At 41.4% G+C, this 19251-nt stretch overlaps 1 protein-coding gene and 2 long non-coding RNA genes across 3 annotated transcripts; 2 read left to right on the top strand and 1 right to left on the bottom strand.

Moving 5' to 3' along the window:
* The first annotated feature begins 2236 nt into the window (after positions 1 to 2236).
* LOC144022459 (uncharacterized) lies at positions 2237 to 5632 on the top strand. The gene is made up of 2 exons (XM_077527277.1): positions 2237 to 4492; positions 4574 to 5632. The coding sequence occupies exons 1-2, from the start codon at positions 3805 to 3807 to the stop codon at positions 5083 to 5085; spliced, it is 1200 nt and encodes a 399-aa protein (XP_077383403.1). The 5' UTR covers positions 2237 to 3804; the 3' UTR covers positions 5086 to 5632.
* A 10954-nt stretch (positions 5633 to 16586) lies between these two features.
* On the bottom strand, positions 16587 to 17837 carry LOC144022594 (uncharacterized). The gene is made up of 4 exons (XR_013284371.1): positions 17772 to 17837; positions 17531 to 17597; positions 17202 to 17456; positions 16587 to 16997 (listed from the first exon to the last, which is right to left on the bottom strand). It is a non-coding gene; the product is annotated as an uncharacterized LOC144022594 (long non-coding RNA).
* LOC144022595 (uncharacterized) lies at positions 16886 to 18364 on the top strand. Its single transcript, XR_013284372.1, has 3 exons — positions 16886 to 17024; positions 17225 to 17396; positions 18177 to 18364. It is a non-coding gene; the product is annotated as an uncharacterized LOC144022595 (long non-coding RNA).
* The last annotated feature ends 887 nt before the right edge of the window (positions 18365 to 19251 follow it).

The raw sequence follows: 19251 nt of genomic DNA, 5'->3' as shown, positions 1-19251 counted from the left end.
GAAGCATTCCCGGTTGTACGTTTCACCTAGCGCGATGATAATTTGCAGGCATACATAAGAGCCCACGATGTACAAAAAAGTCTCTTGGAACCATGTGCTAAACCAAACAGGAAGTCTGCCATTTTGATTTACGATGGGATTTGTTGCCATTTTTTTGTGGCCTTTTTCAGGGGTCATATTTTAACGAACTCCTCGTACAAAGTTCATCCGACCGTCTTCAAACTTGGTGTGTTTCATCTTAAGATGTTTAAGATGCAAAGTTATCGAAAGTTTTTTATTTTGTCGCACGCTGCTGCTATAGCGATGCATTGTTTGCCAAGTAAAGTGCTGCTTTGTTTTTTTATCTATACATGTGTGAAAACTCATGAAACTTTGCAAACACATCAGACTTGTCATGAACATGAATTTTTAGAGATTTATTGTGCAATTTGCAATAAATAGCGCCCTCTAGACATTTTTATGAAGTATTTCCGATTGTATGATTCTGCTAGATTTGTGAAAATTAGGACAGACCCCTATCAGCCTAATACCTACAAAAAAGTATGATGTAGCCATTTGCCAAACCAAAGAGGAAGTCCGCTATTTTGATTTTATTTTGGGAATTATACATCATTTTTGGCCTCTTTCATTAAACTTTGCACAGACAAGGCATGGAAAAAACTAACATTTTAAATGGTCCTTGTTCCATGTAACAGTACCCCAACGTGCCAGTACCTTGACGTGCAAGTAACCCAACGTTGTGCTCAATAGCGCCCTCCATGCATTTTTATGGAGCATTTCCAATTGTATGATTCAAGCGATACACAACTAAAGATGACTTGACCTAGATTTGTGAAAACTGGGAGGCATACCTATTAGCTTAAGACCTACAAAAAGTATTCTGTAGCCGTATGCTAAACCTAAAAGGAAGTCCGCCATTTTGAATTTATTTTGGGAATTGCACACCATCTTTGGCCTTTTGCACTCACAAAGCTTGTCAAAAACATTTTAGATGGTCCTTGTCCGATTTGACAGTACCCCAACGTGCCAGTACCCCGACGTGCAAGTACCCCAACGTGGCCCGGGTTGCGAGGGCCCTTTATAGCTGCTCGCAGCTCTAGTTATTCTTCTTCTTCTTCTTTTTCTTTGTTATTATTCTTTTCCGCAAACAACCACATTTTTGAGGCACTAAACATGAACGAAAACTCACCAAACTTTACACGCAGATCGGGCCTGGCGAAAAATTTGATATTTTAAAGTCGCCATACATGATAACAGAAAAATGGCTCTGTAGCGCCACCTACATAGGTTTAACGGATCCCTGTCCCGCTACGATTGTCCTATGGCTACGAAAATTGTGTGGCACCTGTAGCACATCCAGATGAACAAAAACCTCTTTGATATGTGTACCCTAAAATAGACAGGAAGTGAGGTATGAGATATATATGTATACTTCAGCAAATGTCAAAAAGTGATTTATGACCCCAATAAAACAATGATTTATTGCACCCCCCAATAAAACTTTATTGCCCCCCCCCCCCAATAAAACCATTCATATCCTAGCCCTTTGAAGTAAGCCCCGCCCCCTTCCGCTTTCTTAGCCAATCAGAAGCCGTTATTTTGAATTAAGCCCCTACCCACTTGCCACCTTCTCAACCAATCAGAGGCCGGAAGCCAGCTCCTGTCAAAAATGATTGATAACATTCCACCCACCCCTCCCTCCCACCCTCTTCGTCTTAACCAATCAGAGATCGGAAACCACCCCCCCTCATCGCCTTAACCAATCAGAGGCCGGAAGCCAGCTCCTGTCAAAAATGATTGATGATATTCTGCTTCCCACAACATCAAACACATGTTTTCCGATCCCCCCACCCTTCAACAAACAAATGATTCCGGTCACCAGCACCCGACTGTCTACGTACTTCTTTGAACCCTACAAACAGTAGCTTTTGTTGTTTTCCGGTCCCCCCACCCTTCAACAAACAATTGATTCCGGTTCCCCCCAGTACTTTCTTTGAACCCCCAAACAGTAGCTTTTGTTGTCCAGCTGATAATATTATTTCGACATCCTCGTGTTAATAAATTATTTTTCATCTTACAGGAAGGATCCTACCACCAGCTTTTGAAGTAACAATGGGGGAGCGCCCCCTTGTATTTCGAATTACTGATAAAGCTGCCTACTTTGAAGTACAAAGTGTATCAACCGTAGGAACCCCCGACCCCCCTTTTCACCAAGTAGGCCGGCAGGAACCCCCCACCACCGCCCTCCTCTTGTATGTGTGTGCGTGAATGTAAATTAGTTACTTATTCTAGTTAAAGTGAATATTTAAAAAATGTTATACATTTGTTTTATGTTTTTTAAAATAAATAAAAGAGACTTACCGATGTTTCTGAATACGTAGTCGCGTCTCCTTCATGGGTTTTTTTTCTTTTCTAAAAAAATTAAAAATAAAATGGGGTCGGTTAGAAACAGACGGAGTTGGTTTTATAGAGGTGAAAAATAGATTATTCGTGCGTAAAGGGCGGTTATTTAACCCATTTCAGAACCGCGTCCTTCTTTTTCCTCAGACTAAAAACTTGTCTGTCTGTGTGACTATGTAAAAGCCAATGGGGTGGCGGGGAGGTGTGACTCCCTCACGCCGCGGTAAACGGCGACATCTATTGGGCAAAGGATGTTACTGCATATGGTCAGGGGTTTTCTTTCTCTAAAATAAATAAAAATAAATAACACGGCATTTGTACTTTTTCTTTTTTTCTAGATTAATTAGCACGTGGTATTGGGGTGGGATGGATTTAAAGTAGTGGGTGTGTTTTTAGACTGACTAACGAGGGAGATTCGATTTTTCTTCTTCATTTGATCGGTGACGGTTGAAAGAAAATGACAGAGTCCGACTGCCGTGTAATAGGTGAGACTAGCGTTTTAATGCAAGTTTTGAACCCGCTGATGACGCCTCGTAAACAAAGAATGTTTTTACGGCGTGTTCAAAAACCTGTTGACGGGGCATTGGAGAAGAAGTGGGCTTTGAATGATGCATTTTGGGGATATCGTTTTTTGTACGAGATGGGCGAACTATGTATTTTTATGGAATATGATGGTGTCAAGACAACCCCGGCGGCTGGCTTCGGCACATTGAATTCAAATGACTGGGGCGTAATCATCGATCTTATCCCCCGAAACTTCAGAGAGTACACAACGTTTCATTCGAACCAACTAGGACATCGCGGTGAGATTTTATGTTTCACATGGGTTAGTCGAACCACGCCAAACGGGCGTTGGTACTTTCGTGTAAAGATCGATCATATCATAGGAGATGAAGAATGTCCATTAAAATCTACGGGTGGCTGTAGAGACCCCGAGCACATGAATTTTACGTTAGAATCATTTAATACAGAATGTGGTGTTTTTTATAAAATTGTAAGCGTACCTTGGCCTGAATGGAGGGACCACATGTTGAGTGAGTCGGAGAGAATTTCTACATTGTATTCTAATAGTAGATTGTGGGTGAATCTCATCGGGGTGAGAAAAACACTACAATTTGATTAACTATAGTCCGCCGGCTTCCACCCTCCCTCCCGCTACACCCCTACCCCCCGTCATATCCAAACCACCTTCCCCCCACGTACTACCCCCCAACAAGGTAATAACTATCTACATTCGTTCGACAATGGGGTAAGAAAAACTCTGAAAATTTGATTATCTACAGTCTGCCGACACCCCCCTCCTCACACCCGAACCACCTTTTCCCCGCCTCTACAAGTATAAAAATAGTACGCGCCCCCCAGCAAGGTATTGACCACCTATATTCGTTTGATACGCAACAAGAAATGCCTCCGATCATGCGCCCCACCGATCAACGAAAAGGAAGCACCCCGCCAACGACGCCGACAACTTCTCCGGAGCTATTTTCTATAAACAGCGAAGGTATGCGTTCCTGTTTTGATCCTCCTCCACCTATTCTAATCACCTCGAGTCCCGAATGCTCGGACAATGAAGAAAACGTTGCGGACGTTACCTTTCTCGAGACACCAGTCCAGCGAGGAGACTGCCCGATGGACGTCCCTCCGGGTCCTCATTCATCCGGGGTCTACCAAACCATGAGCACCGTAGGACCTTACGATGCTCATTTTGCGGTTGTCCGGAAGGACGAGTCGATTGGCGGGGATGGCTGCCCATCAACGTCGGCTGAATGTTACGGAGGCCTGACTTCCGCTAAGGTGGAGGCGGCGGCGGAGGAGGGTCTCTGCGCATGCTCCGATGCTGGGCCGTGCGATGACGTCAACGGGGCGTGCGGAAAAGAGAATCTTCCACCGCTAACACAAACGCTTTCGATCACAATCGACACGAGGCGTGAGGAGAGCAGTTCACCGGTAGCACGCGGGATTCCGGCGTGGGCTCTTTCCAGCGAATCTTCGGCAGCTTCCGACACGTCGGATCAGCCTGTGTGGAATTTCTCATCAGATTCAGCCTTTCACCCTTCACCGGTGACATCGACGACGTGGGAATTCCCGAACGGTAAGGCTGAGCCCGTTACCGCGGAAGTATCTATGTTTTGAATTTTCGACGCCACGTCATCATCTAACGTTATGCTTCCAGGATTATCGGCGTCCGCCATCCCTCCACCGCCTCCGCAGCCGCGCAGCGAACGAGATACTTTGCTGGATTGGACACAGACTCCGTTTATGTGGGTGAACAACGCGAGATATCAATGTATTAAACAGGCTGTAAGTTTTATGTTAAGGATCGCTATCCTCAGATATAGTAGAAAAACGTGCGAGGGGTGTTTTTATTCATACATATGTCGAAACAACCACACCTGTTTTAATGCACCCAGACGCCCGTATTATTTTGGGACGAATTTCGACGCCATTATCGGTGAATTATGTAACGGGCATTTTAGATCAACAATCTACAGAGTTGTAACAGTCACGAACCATCCGTCCTCAGACGCTGACGTAAAACGCATCATCGAATCAGTGCTACACGGGTACGTACATGAACGTTTGATCTTGGACAGAATCACAACCGTTCTTTCTAGTACTTGGGACGGGTACCTCGCCGACGCAATCCCTGACTTGATCCGAGGACTGTACGATCGTGATGGGTAATTTTCTAAGAAAAATGCAAATCAATTATTACTACGGTATTGATAATTGGATAGAAATTATAGAGAGAGCTATACACAAATGCGATGACGATGACGATGATGATGATGATGATGATTCCAAACGTGTCAAGCGCCTGGTTTTAGTAATTGATAAAGTCAGGACTTTGGCCCCCACCTTGTTTGGTCAATCCTGGGGGGAGTATGTAAAACGAGTTGTTGAAATAAGTCACCACAATATTGTTGATACTCTGGATTATGCCACATGCGAATGGAGGGGTGATCCTGTCAAAGCCGGGCAACTGATTACCCTCATTGCTCTATTCATAGATTGCGTACGATACTGTGAAGATAATAACATTCCTCGTAATATGGTGATTGAAATGAAACAATTTAAAAGCTTTATCGAACGCAAAGTACATCCCCGTATCTTGTTTAGAGTGCTTTACTATGTTAATCCATAATTTTTCTACACCCGTGAGGATGAAAATGTATGTTTTGTGTTTTTACTTTTTATAGTTTTTAGAATTGTGTTTTTTATTATCCATCGAATAAAAAAAAATAAAATAAAAAAAAATCATGTATACTCACTTTTTGAAAATGTATGTTTTTCTTAGTTTTTTGAATTATGTGTTTTTTATTATTCGCTGATTTAAAATGTATGTTTTTCTTAGTTTTTTAGAATTACGTGTTTTTTATTATTCGTTGATTTTAAATGTATGTTTTATGTTTTTTATAGTTTTTAGAATTATGTGTTTTGATATTATCCATTGAATTTAAAAAAAAAAGCATGTATACTTACTTTTTGAAAATGTATGTTTTTACTTTTTGAAAATGTATGTTTTGTGTTTTTTTAGAATTATGTATTCATGTGTTTTTTATTATCCATCGAATAAAAAAAAAAAAAAGTCTATGCCGGGCCTTGTTTTATGACACACACACACACACACACACACACACACGGTTAATAATGCATTGAAATATAACGATGCAAATTAATTTTACCACCTATTAAAAATATTTAATTGTGTATAAAATTATAGACACATCCTTTATTAACCATTAGGAGAGATGCGGAAGGAGGGGAATAATAGGCCTTGTTTTATAACGCACACACACACACACACACACACACACGGTAAATAATGCATTGAAATATAACGATGCAAATTAATTTTACCACCTATTAAAAATATTTAATTGTGTATAAAATTATAGACACAACCTTCATTAACCATTAAGAGAGATGAGAATGAAGGAGACCGCACGTTTGAAGCAGCTCTACTACACACCTCATGAACCATCCAGTTATGGGGGTGTTGAACGCCTCCACAGAGGCCTTCGGAAGGCCTCGAATAAAAAAATAAAACGTGATAAAGTTAAAGAATATTTATCTCAACAAGATACGTATTCGTTACATAAACCAGCCCGTATTAATTTCCCTAGAAATAGAGTATTTATTATGGGACCTCTGAGACAATTCCAGGCCGATCTGTGTGACATGCAAGCGTTAGCTTCCTATAACGACAATAATAAATATTTATTGACCGTTATTGATATTTTTTCAAAGCGCGCGTACGCGCGTGTATTGAAAGATAAATCAGCGATGAGGGTGGCAGAGGCCTTCGATTCAGTCTTCGCCGAGAGCGGCGTTCCTAAAAAATTACAAACGGATCGAGGGAAAGAATTTTTTAATACCCGTTTTGCTAAATTAATGAAAAAACATAGTATCATACACTTTGCAACGCACAGCGACACAAAAGCCCAAACGGTGGAAAGATTTAATCGAACGCTGAAAACTAGGATGTGGCGTTATTTTACGGGGAAAAATACCCGCAGATATATAGATATTTTACAAGATCTCATTTCCGCCTACAATAATAGTATTCATTCCAGCATTAAAATGAGGCCGAATGAAGTGAACGCCGAAACGACTCGAAAAGCATTTTTCAATTTATACGGAAACATCCCGGTGGGTGGAAAGATTAAAATGAATTTTAAAAAAGGAGATATTGTCCGCATTTCAAAACTAAGAGGGGTTTTCGATAAGAAATATGAACAGAGCTTCACCGATGAATATTTCACAATTACTAAATGTATTCCACGAGCGCCCCCTGTCTACAAACTAGCAGATTACGACGGCGAGGAAATAGATGGGTCATTTTATGAGCAAGAACTGCAAAAGGTCAATATTTCAAAAGATTATGCTTTTCAAATTGAAAAAATTATTAAAAGACGAAAGGTTAAAGGGCGGACTCAATATCTAATCCGTTGGAAGGGCTGGCCGGAAAAATTTAATAGCTGGGTGTACGCGTCACAGGTTGTAAATATTTAAAATGAACGGAAATATACAATATAAATCATACGTTATTATGGATCCCAATAACGAAGGAGGTTTCTACGTAACTCTCCCGTCAAATTCAAGCATGGATATGTTTAAGGATAATACAATTGCGCAATACAGAGTTAATCTTGCGCGTCATTTAGATTTGGTCAAGGGGGAATGGGAGGTGGCCCTAACGGAAATTTCATATCCGCGCAGCTGGGTAAACATTCCCGAAGAACACACGTCATTTTTCTTAATGAATACGAAAACGTCCACCCAATACGTTCTAGAGGTTAAACCCGGGGACTATGATAATCTCGATAAGGTACGACAGGCGGTAGAGGTTGCTATAAAAAATAAAATAGGCCCTTTCATTTTATTAAATTTCAACCACTTGAAAAGAACATTTTTTTTCTTCGTGGCGGATGGCAGCTACAAGATCCGCTTCGTAGGCCCATTAGCTTATATTCTGGGCATGAAAGATGACGAATGGTTTACTATCGAATTAGATTGGACTATCGCTCCTCATCCCGCGGATATAAACGCGGGTCATTATTATTTGTATTTATATACGGATGTAATTCGACATCAAGCGGTTGGTGACGCATCCGCTCCGCTACTGAGAGCAGTTCCTGTTTTAGGCCGATACGGGGAGATTATTTATAAAAATTTTAATCCGGCTTATTATCATCCTGTTAGTAAAAAGCATATCGAAGATATAGCGATTCATATTAAGACGGATCAAAATCAACCCGTTGGTTTCCGTTTTGGGAAGGTCATTTTAACGTTACACTTTAGACCTCGATAAATCATGGTTATTATGACGTCACATCAGGACCCCTACCGCTTCGTTCAGTATTATGAACATCAGACCGGAAGCGGTATACCAGGGTTCCAAGGTGCACCCGTGCAATACGGCCGCGGATTAGGATCTATTTTTGCAAAATTATTTCGTTTCGTAGCCCCCTTAGTTAAAAGAGGTTTGAACGTGGCCAAACCGCATTTACAGTCAGCGGCTAAAAATATTGCCACGGATGTCGCTGGGCGTGTTATGGAGAGAATGAGTCATAAGAGGGGGGTTAATCAAGACGGGTCCGGCCTAGTCGTACTGGCGCGGCGTCCGGCCTCTAGGCCTGTGGGGCGCAGGATTAAGACGCATAAAAAACGCAAGCGCAGTACTAAAAGAAAATCAGTTCGAAAAAGAAAGCGTATGAGAAACAGCGTGGATATTTTCTCTTAAAGAAAAATGGCCCTCTTACATCACAAGTCGCAAGAATGTACCATGTCCGAATTAGATTTATTTTCACCTCCCATGACGCAGCTCTCAATAGAACAGAGTCAGTATATTGAGATTTTGCCTCTATCGGCTCTTGGCGACCAATCCCCTATTGAATTTTTTATCCCCGGTGACGGGTCGAAATATCTTGACTTGGCGGATACGCTATTACACCTGCGCTTAAAAATAACGCGACGAGACGGGTCTAACATCGCCCCTAACGAACGCGTTAGTATAATTAATTTTCCTCTGAATACTATTTTTAGCCAAGTTGACGTCACCCTCGGCGACCGTTTAATTTCACAATCTAGCGCCTCGCATCCCTATAGGGCTATAATAGAGACGTTATTAAATTTCTCCGGGGAAACGCTGAAAAGTCAATTTACGGCGGGGATGTTTTTTAAAGATACGAGAGGTGTTATGGACTCGCTAGCCGTCGAAGGGGACGGGGTAAACGAAGGCTTTGTTAGACGGGCTCGTCTAATACAGAATTCAAAAGAATTTGACGTCATCGGCCCAATTCATACGGATATATTTTTCTGCGAGAGACACCTTTTGAATAATGTGGATTTAAGGTTGAAGCTGACGAGAGCGAGCGATGATTTCTGTCTGATGAGTGCACCTGACAGCGATACACGTTTGAAAATTATGGGTGCTTCGCTGTTTATTAAAAAAGTATGCGTCTCCCCAGCGGTGACGTTGGGTCACGCCTCAGCTCTCAATAAGGGGAATGCCTTATATCCGGTTACGAGAGTCAACATAAAAACTTATTCCATCCCTCAAAATTCAAGAATATGTCATCAAGACAATCTCTTTCTAGGAACTATGCCAAAAAGTGTCGTCCTGGCTCTCGTTAATCATAACGCTTTTGTGGGCAGAAGAGATTTAAACCCCTTTAATTTCGCTCATCACGATATTGAATATTTAGCACTATCGAGAGACGGTACTCAGGTCCCAAATAAACCTTTTCAACCGCTTTTTGCAGCGGGGAACTCTGTACGTGAATTCCATAATTTATTTGAAGCAACTGGAAGGTATCTGAAAGATTTGCCCCTGTTTTTAGACTTGCAGGACTTTCAAAATGGCTACGCGCTTTTCGCTTTTAACCTAAGTCCCACCTCCGATACAGAGGCGTTATCCCCCGTCTCCAGCGGTGTCATAAGATTAGATATGAGATTTAGAAATCCTCTCCCTCATACCGCAACCCTTATCGTTTATGCCGCTTACGACAGCATTATTGAAATTAATTCAAAAAGAGAAGTTTTGATCGATTATTATTAAAAGATGAACGGCCGTGAATTGGAGCGTCTGATGAGGCAAATTCAGGGGGAAAGATTCCAAGGCGTCTTCGCCGAAGATGAGTTGACTGACATATTACCGCCCCCTACCCCCGCCTTCTTTATTGTTAATACTCACCCTCGCCATCTTCCTGGCGAACACTGGTTGGCGCTGTCGTTAGAAGACGACGGCACGGCTACGTTCTTCGATTCTTTCGGATTCCCACCGGATTTTCATTATTACCCCGAGAGTATAAACCGTTTCTTAAAAAAACATTCCGACCGGATCTTCCACCACGACCGTCAATTACAGCACGAACTCTCGACAGTATGCGGTCAGCATTGTGTTTATTATTTATCGGCCCGAGGATGTGGCGAATCTTACCGCGAGGTTTTAACCCAATATTATGACGATGTTGTTACGAATGATATTATGGTTGCAACGTACGTAGAAAGTCGGAGGATGTTTCCCAGGACGATGTGCGGCGGTCAAATTTCATGTTGTTTAGATATATTTAAAAAAAATGTCAATGCTCATGATGTCTTTTTCAAATTTTTTATTCAATAAAATTCATATGCAAAAAGATACAAAAGATGCGAGTGGGTGTGTTTATTCTTCTTTTCACGACGAAAGGTGTAAAATTAATAATCCTCCCATTTGATGATTTTCTGCTTCCTCTTACACTTCCTTTTACCATCGGATATTACGTCACCGTCACCATGCTTAAAAATAGATTCGTTTTTTATTAATCTTAAACGCTCTCTGGCTTGAGGGTTCGATACTACAGTCTCGGGTATATTATGCTCCGATATTAGTTGCAAGAATTCCGTCCAACCCAGTAACCCTCGTTCGTTGATCTTCTTTCCGTTTACAATAAGATGTCTGACTAAATCGGTCATATGCGAGCCTCTGACGGGTCTACCGTTAGAGATAAACTCCCCCCGCTGATTCCATGCCTTTTCTTCACGAGACGATATTTTTCTTAAAACATATTCGGCGTTTTTGCGATGACGTTGCGGAATAGTTTGTAATATTTCACCCCATTCATCCGCATTCGTCTTGACACTTCCCCCCGGCTCTCCCCCCACCCCCTCCTCCTCCACGTTCATCTTTTCCGGTCTTCCTCCTTCGCGTCCAAAATCCCCCCGCGGATTAGGAACTGTCAAAGCCACCGGAACCAACTCACGATCTCTTTGTTTAAGCAGTCCTAAATACCGTTGCAATAGAGTTTGATATCTTCTTAGTTTTTCATATTGTGTTATAGAACGATCGTCTAATAACTCTCTCATTCTAACGTCCAAATCATCCTGTGCCGTCTCCCGAATATTGGGTGTGGGTTTGCTTAAACGTTCCAGTTGGTGCGGGGTAACTAAATACATTTTCTGAGCTGTTTTCAAACTCATGTTTTATTTGTTTACTAGACCGGTGACGATACTGCCTAGGACAGGTGCAAAAGCGGCCAGTAGAGGGAGTATGAAACCACCTTTTTGAACTAGAGTTATACGCTTCTTTCTGAGACTGTTTTTTTTATCGGCTAATATCCGAATAAACTTCTTTCGTCTCTTCAACTTCTTATATTGAGAGGGGTTTAGAGGAATATGACCTTTTAAGAGATTTAATGCAATCTCGCAGAGCGCTTTCACTAAGGCTTTGGGGGCTTGTTTGAGAATTTGTTTACGTTTGCGAGGGAGGGCATTAAACAATAATTTAAGAAGCGGGGCGTTTTTTTTTAAAAGTTTTGACATCTTACGAGCTTTTGGGTAAATATACTGCTGGCCACTCCCCGTGTAACACACCGGTTCTCAATCTAAATCGATCTGGCGACGAGGGGGTGAGATCTACCAATAAATACCCATGAGCGTTTTTTGTGGCGTCCTCATAACATTCCAAAAAGTACTTTTTACGCGTGGGGTAGATTTGATTGGCCAAAACACTCGCCTGTAATTTATCGCGAGGGTTTTTAAACAGTATAATGTAATTACTGTTTAAGCTGATTGTTCTGCTATACTTCCCTTGGTGGAAAATGTTTTGAGTGAGTAATATGACGCTCATTCTCCGATGATGTCTGTATTGGGTAAAAATGTTTACCACTTCCGGGTGATCGCTCGCCTCGAAGATGACGTCATCCAAGATGATCAGGTGCGAAAGATGGACTGGAAAGAGAGATTCGTCCTCAAAGCTTTCAGGGAGACCTTTTACAAACTTTATCTTTTTATTCAGTTTTTTTTCAAGTTCATCATACATTTCCTGATAAGAATTATAAATCCAGACGATATTCTCAGGAGGCGACTTCATGACATGCTCACAATTTTCCAAAATACTTTTCACAAAATAAGTCTTGCCGGACCCACTTGGGCCGGCTACGAGGCATGCAAATGGTGTTTCTAATCTAGTATCAAAATCAATGTGGTTCGGATTCATATTTATTATTATTATTATTATTTTTTTTTTTTTTTTTTTTTTTTTTTTTTTTTATTTTTTTTTTTTTTGCTCCGACACAGTCACAATCACAATCAACACAATCAAAAACCAAATGGAACGCTACGTCCGCCTGGAAGCAACCGACGTTTGTCGTAAACCACCTGAAACTTTTTCATAAATGAAGTGTTTTTCAAATGAAACCCTTTCTTATCTCGAACAATGTTGAATTGAGGGGTATGAAGCAGCCCTGGTCGCGCCCCCATGCTGTCGACGTATCCGTCAACCAAGTCCTTGACGCTGTCAAAATTGATGATTTGACACGTATCATGCGTTTGCGTGATGCCTTTTACCTTCATGACCAATTTCCCCTTGTTTCTGGTCTGATAAGCGTAGCTTTTCGGACCTGCGGAGACAAATTCTTGGATACTGTCATTATCAAGCTCGTCTGTCAGATCGCCTAGCAGATCGCCTAACGGGAGAGTGTTTTCACCCTGTTTCACAGTATAGATCAAACTATCAGTGTCTGTATAGAGTACTCTGGTCTGCAGTTGTTCTAAATACCTATACATTATTAAACGGGCATAGGATGTTGTTAGGCAAGCGATGAAAATGTTAGCCGTCGGAGAGGCGGGTGTTTGTGCGCGTTCGTTGTATTTGTACTGTACCAGAGAAACATCATCGCTAAGGAAGTGAAAAAATTTCACCTCGTACATCCCTGAGAACAGTAGGTTGAAAAAACGATCCGGATTTTTTACAATTTCTGTTTGATTTAAATTTTCACGCTGTCCGAGTTTGCCCCAAGTCGAATTCATGCATAGCTTTGAAACCTGTCTTTTAGCCGGGTTTGGAGCTATCTTACTAGCGTCGAGTTGAATACCCTGGTGCTTCAAGTAGTCAGAGATGTATTTCTCTCTCCCTGCGTCATCTACGATGTGAGAGGGGTACCCCGAAGATTCCTGCTTTCCTTTGAGAAAGGTATTCATGTATTGTTTGAAAACATCATTACTCGTGTCATTAAAATGCCATACTTCATCAACTTGTGAGACGGTGTAACCTAGATCTAAAGCTTTGATGAACTCGGGCGTCGTCCATACACCTGCCAGCTCTCTTTCTTTGTCATCATGAGTACATGAGCTATTTTGATTGTTAAGTTCTGCGCATGTTTTGCAAAGCGTAAACACAAGTTTACCTCTAGCTGTTTTATGAGGAAGTAGAGGGAAATATAATTTTCTGGGTGGCAGGACAGCGGCTTTGATGAAACCAAAATACTTTCTGAGGTCACCAAAGTCTCTGTGAATGATAATGGGATGCCCTAGAGGGTACTGACAGGTGCTGTTGACAAAAGGATACAGAGAAGTGACATCAACGTACAATACACGTTCATCTGGCGCGGCTGTGTACCGCAAAACAAATGCGTTCGTTCTACCGCCAAAAAGAGCTTGACGAGGATTGAGAGGTTCCGGGAATTTTGATTCGCGCAGAAACTCTCTCACTCTCGGATCAGTCTGTTTCATTCGTTGCCAGACATGTTCTCTCATAACAAAAAGTTTAACGCCGTGATTATGAGTTAGCTCATGCATTCTCTTTTCAGTAGCGTCAAATTTTTCTTGGAAAGGTCTTTTGGTCATAGGACAAATTTGGTTAGGGTCAAAACATTCGACGCATCCGTGATAAAAACATCCCAGATATTCGATCACCCATTGTTCGCCGTTTACATACGCATACCCATCTACAAAATATCGACCGATCTTCATCTCGCCTCTGTTGAGCGCGTGCGTGATATCAATATTTTGGCTATGCATTACCCACATCAAGTATTGAATTGAGTCGTGTGAGAATGCTTTGAACTGTCGCCTATAATTATCGGTCGGGGTAATTGCTAGCGTATTAGGAATTAAGAATTTACTGCGAAAAACTTTCATGCACGCTGATGCGATCGTAACTGCTTTAAACGGGTCTATTCCTGTGCTGTTTAAAAATTCCTCCCTGAATTTCTCACATCCTGTCGCTAAAATGTTGACGTCGTTTTTACAATACATCAGCGCCTGCTCTGTAAAATTAAAGATCCCACCTCGCACTTTTTCATACCAAATAAAAAATTCAGCGCGTTGCGTGGATGTCATGCGTTCCACCCCATAAAATTTTGAATCAGGATATGGACCTACATAGTCCAGATTTTTAAAAGAGCTAAACGCGTGTGGAAAATAACCCTTTACCTGATCTTCGAAACCTAGCGATTTTGGGAATTTGCTCAGAGCCATTGTAAGAAAAGATATCGAATCGATATATCTCATATTATAGTCGGTATCTGTGAAACAGATGATTTTGCTGCCCTGCATAATAATTTCGGGTTTAACCCCCATGCAGATCATCTTGTTAATTAAGATGTATGTATCAAAGGCTCGTGCATTATGGGCTATAAAGGTAGCACCTTTGAAGCGTGGATTTCTGAAGTATTCGATAAAATGTCGCACGCAATCATCCCCTAACCATTCTTTTTCAAATTCGTTTAATTTTGCGCATACCAGATATGCTTTATGGTTACCGTCCGCCCCTATGCAAGTTTCAAAATCATAGTAGATTATTTGTTTACAAATCTGCTCGTTTTTGAGGGGTTGCATGTAACAATGATGTGGATTAAGCAGCGTGTCGCCCTCTTCCGGAAGCACCTGTTTACACATAACACATCGGGGTTGTATGCAGGCATGTTTTGAATTGTAGTACAATAGACCGCATTTGTGACATTTTTTCCAAAGGACGCAATTACTCTCAATCCCTCGACCGCTTTCTTTATGTTTGGCATAACATTCATCGTTTAGACATGATCTGTTACAATCATGACAAATAACGATTTTTCGCGGTTGTTGTGTACATAATGGGTTGAGACAGATCGCGCATCGTCCCTCACAATTATGAGTTCGCCAGTTTGAATGCCCCTTGTAGCAGTGTCGGCAGAAGTAACTCTGTCCGACAAAACGTTCGATCCTTTTTATGCCATAATAATGTTCATTCAGCAATAACAAAAACAGAGTATCCTCTGATTTTGGATAATGCGTTTCAAAAAAAGACATCGGCCTACAATCATCGTTTCTGTAAAGAATTACGATTTTTCGTTTGATGTAGGTCTCGAATCTATGCACGTCTCTCAGACTGACTGATGTTTGACTGCTTAGCCCCACGCATTTTTGTAGATGCTCTGCTTTCTGCATAGCCTGGGCCTCCGTTAACGACCCGTCCAACAAGAAGGCTAATGCTAAAGCAAAACATAGTTTGTTATTTTCATTATAGGTCATATACAAACAATTTCGTTTTTTTCTCAAAATTTCTTCGTTTGTAGTTAACTGCAGCTTGCGCCTGACACCGCCTGCGCCACGCATATCTGGGACAATTTGTACTACCATTTGGATCTCGTCGCTAGCTAAAATCTCTATGTTAGATTGAGCTATATTTTCCAATAAATTATTAACTTCATCGTTTAAAATATTTGGATCGTCGGTAAGACGCAGATAACAGTTAGCGTTCCTATCACCGCTAATTAATTCCACTTGCACGATATCACCAGGATGTGTTGATCTAGTTACCTCATCAATTAGTTCGTTTATATTATCTCCTATATTTGTATAAAAAGTCGCAAAATCAAGGGGCTCATCGGACTCACGTGTATAAATACGTTTACGGAATTCTGTATTATTAAAAACGGGTCTCCTCGTTCTAATAATACCTCCCGTACCCTCCTGTACATCCTCATCACTTGCCTGATTTTCGTGTATGTGTACCGTAGGTGGTTGCTGGTGTTGTGTTTCATTTGATTGTAGTTGTTGTTGTTGCGCTTCAACTATGTGTGCCACCTGCTGGTTAGAAAGAGGCGGTTCGGTTATGCATTGTGCTGCTGCAGACTGAATTTCATTTGAATGCGTCAAATTATGTAATTGCTGTTGATGTGTTTCATTTGATTGTGGCACAATTGGTTGTTGTGCTTCGATTATGTTTCCCACCTGCTGGATGGATTGTGACGGTTCGCTTATGTATTGTACAGCGGGTTGTATTTCAATTGAATCATCTATTCCCAAACCATCACCAAATGCCAGAGCGGATGGGAGTGATATTTCATTAGATATACCAGCTACATCGTTATCTGAAATGACATGTGTGTGTACTTCATGATTTTCATCTCCGTTTGAAATTGCTCGATTAAGTCGTGCCAAAGCCGCGTCTATAGGGCTAAAAAAATCTTCAAAATTATCAATTTGTCTTATAGACGCAAAGGGATCATTTATCTGATTTACAATTTCCTCCAATTCGGTCGGTATATTACATGTCTCAGGTCTATCGTAGCGTTCCATTGTAAGGTTTTAAAAATTATTAATAATAGAATGTACAATACGCATAGTCGTTTCTAAACGTGTAATGCGCCTGGCCGCCTCTATCCGCTCACGAATACAATCTTCTTGATGAAAGCTGCATCTTGTTCGGCACCCTCGTTCGGCTGGATTCGGTCGACGTCTCCTCCTCCTCCTCTCGCTGCGATCTGTCACTGCTCGCTCGTCGGTTTCTCCGGGTCCGCGCGGGGCACCCAACGTGGACTCAACGGCTTGACCGGCGTCCTCTTCACTATCTACAAAATAGTATATTCATTTTATCGGTAAAATTAGATTGCTTTTATCTTAAAAAAGTAAAACAAAACATTCTGTTCTCTATGCATTATGGGTAATGTAGTATTTGAAAACATTACGTCGTTTCATATTTCTACTATAACAATAAACGAACGCGTTTTATCTTATTATATAATTCTCTTTAATAATAAATATCAATCGCTCACCACTCGTTGTCACGTATCTGCAGATATTTATCCTGGCACGGCCTGAAACGAGGGGAATAGGAGCCGCTTTCAGCGTGTTAGCGCTCCGGGCGTCGTCGGAAACAGCTCTCGGTTCTTCTTCGCCTCTTCCGCTCGCGACCGGCCTCGAATCCTCGTCAGCCAAAACACTGACCTCCTCCGGTGGATTTCTCCAAAGTAAAGGAAGCGAATGCAACTCTTTGTGCAGAACTGAAAACTCCTTCGCTTTGATAGAATCTAGAAAATAAAAACAAAATATACATTAAAATTCAATACACTACTAATATTTTAGACTAGACGTAGATGCTCACCGTAATCCTCCTTTGTGAAATCGTCGTCGCTAAAGTCGAACTGCTGAGGACCTTATAAAACAATTTCCTATATTAAATTAAGAAGAATATTACGAATAATTAAAATTTAGTAAACTCACGAGCATCGTACACCTGTGCGGTTGTTGTAACAGTATCTGTAAGATATGAAATATAATACCGAAATAGTTTTATATCTTCTATACAAATAAACCGATAAAAATAATAATAAAAAGATCATTACCTTTCACCATTGTGAATGTCGGTTTTTTCAGAGACCCCAAAAAGACAAACTTCTTGGTAAATCCAAGGTAAGGGTTGAACTGATGGCGTGATACGCTTTGACGTGGATATAAGAGAAAGGTAACTCCTCCTTGTGTCGTTCACTCAGTAACCATATGCAGTAACATCCTTTGCCCAATAGATGTCGCCGTTTACCGCGGCGTGAGGGAGTCACACCTCCCCGCCACCCCATTGGCTTTTACATAGTCACACAGACAGACAAGTTTTTAGTCTGAGGAAAAAGAAGGACGCGGTTCTGAAATGGGTTAAATAACCGCCCTTTACGCACGAATAATCTATTTTTCACCTCTATAAAACCAACTCCGTCTGTTTCTAACCGACCCCATTTTATTTTTAATTTTTTTAGAAAAGAAAAAAAACCCATGAAGGAGACGCGACTACGTATTCAGAAACATCGGTAAGTCTCTTTTATTTATTTTAAAAAACATAAAACAAATGTATAACATTTTTTAAATATTCACTTTAACTAGAATAAGTAACTAATTTACATTCACGCACACACATACAAGAGGAGGGCGGTGGTGGGGGGTTCCTGCCGCCCTACTTGGTGAAAAGGGGGGTCGGGGGTTCCTACGGTTGATACACTTTGTACTTCAAAGTAGGCAGCTTTATCAGTAATTCGAAATACAAGGGGGCGCTCCCCCATTGTTACTTCAAAAGCTGGTGGTAGGATCCTTCCTGTAAGATGAAAAATAATTTATTAACACGAGGATGTCGAAATAATATTATCAGCTGGACAACAAAAGCTACTGTTTGGGGGTTCAAAGAAAGTACTGGGGGGAACCGGAATCAATTGTTTGTTGAAGGGTGGGGGGACCGGAAAACAACAAAAGCTACTGTTTGTAGGGTTCAAAGAAGTACGTAGACAGTCGGGTGCTGGTGACCGGAATCATTTGTTTGTTGAAGGGTGGGGGGATCGGAAAACATGTGTTTGATGTTGTGGGAAGCAGAATATCATCAATCATTTTTGACAGGAGCTGGCTTCCGGCCTCTGATTGGTTAAGGCGATGAGGGGGGTGGTTTCCGATCTCTGATTGGTTAAGACGAAGAGGGTGGGAGGGAGGGGTGGGTGGAATGTTATCAATCATTTTTGACAGGAGCTGGCTTCCGGCCTCTGATTGGTTGAGAAGGTGGCAAGTGGGTAGGGGCTTAATTCAAAATAACGGCTTCTGATTGGCTAAGAAAGCGGAAGGGGGCGGGGCTTACTTCAAAGGGCTAGGATGTGAATGGTTTTATTGGGGGGGCAATAAAGTTTTATTGGGGGGTGCAATAAATCATTGTTTTATTGGGGTCATAAATCACTTTTTGACATTTGCTGAAGTATACATATATATTATGAGTATTTGAATGTCCAATTTTGGCCCATTTTTGCACATTTACAGGGGTCATACTTTTGCCCGCTTCTCCTACACGGTTAACCT

The sequence above is a fragment of the Festucalex cinctus genome, chromosome 7 (assembly GCF_051991245.1).
Source record: "Festucalex cinctus isolate MCC-2025b chromosome 7, RoL_Fcin_1.0, whole genome shotgun sequence".
Lineage (NCBI taxonomy): Eukaryota > Metazoa > Chordata > Actinopteri > Syngnathiformes > Syngnathidae > Festucalex > Festucalex cinctus.
Note: the sequence above shows the minus strand (reverse complement) of the source record. Positions and strands in the feature narration are given on the sequence as shown.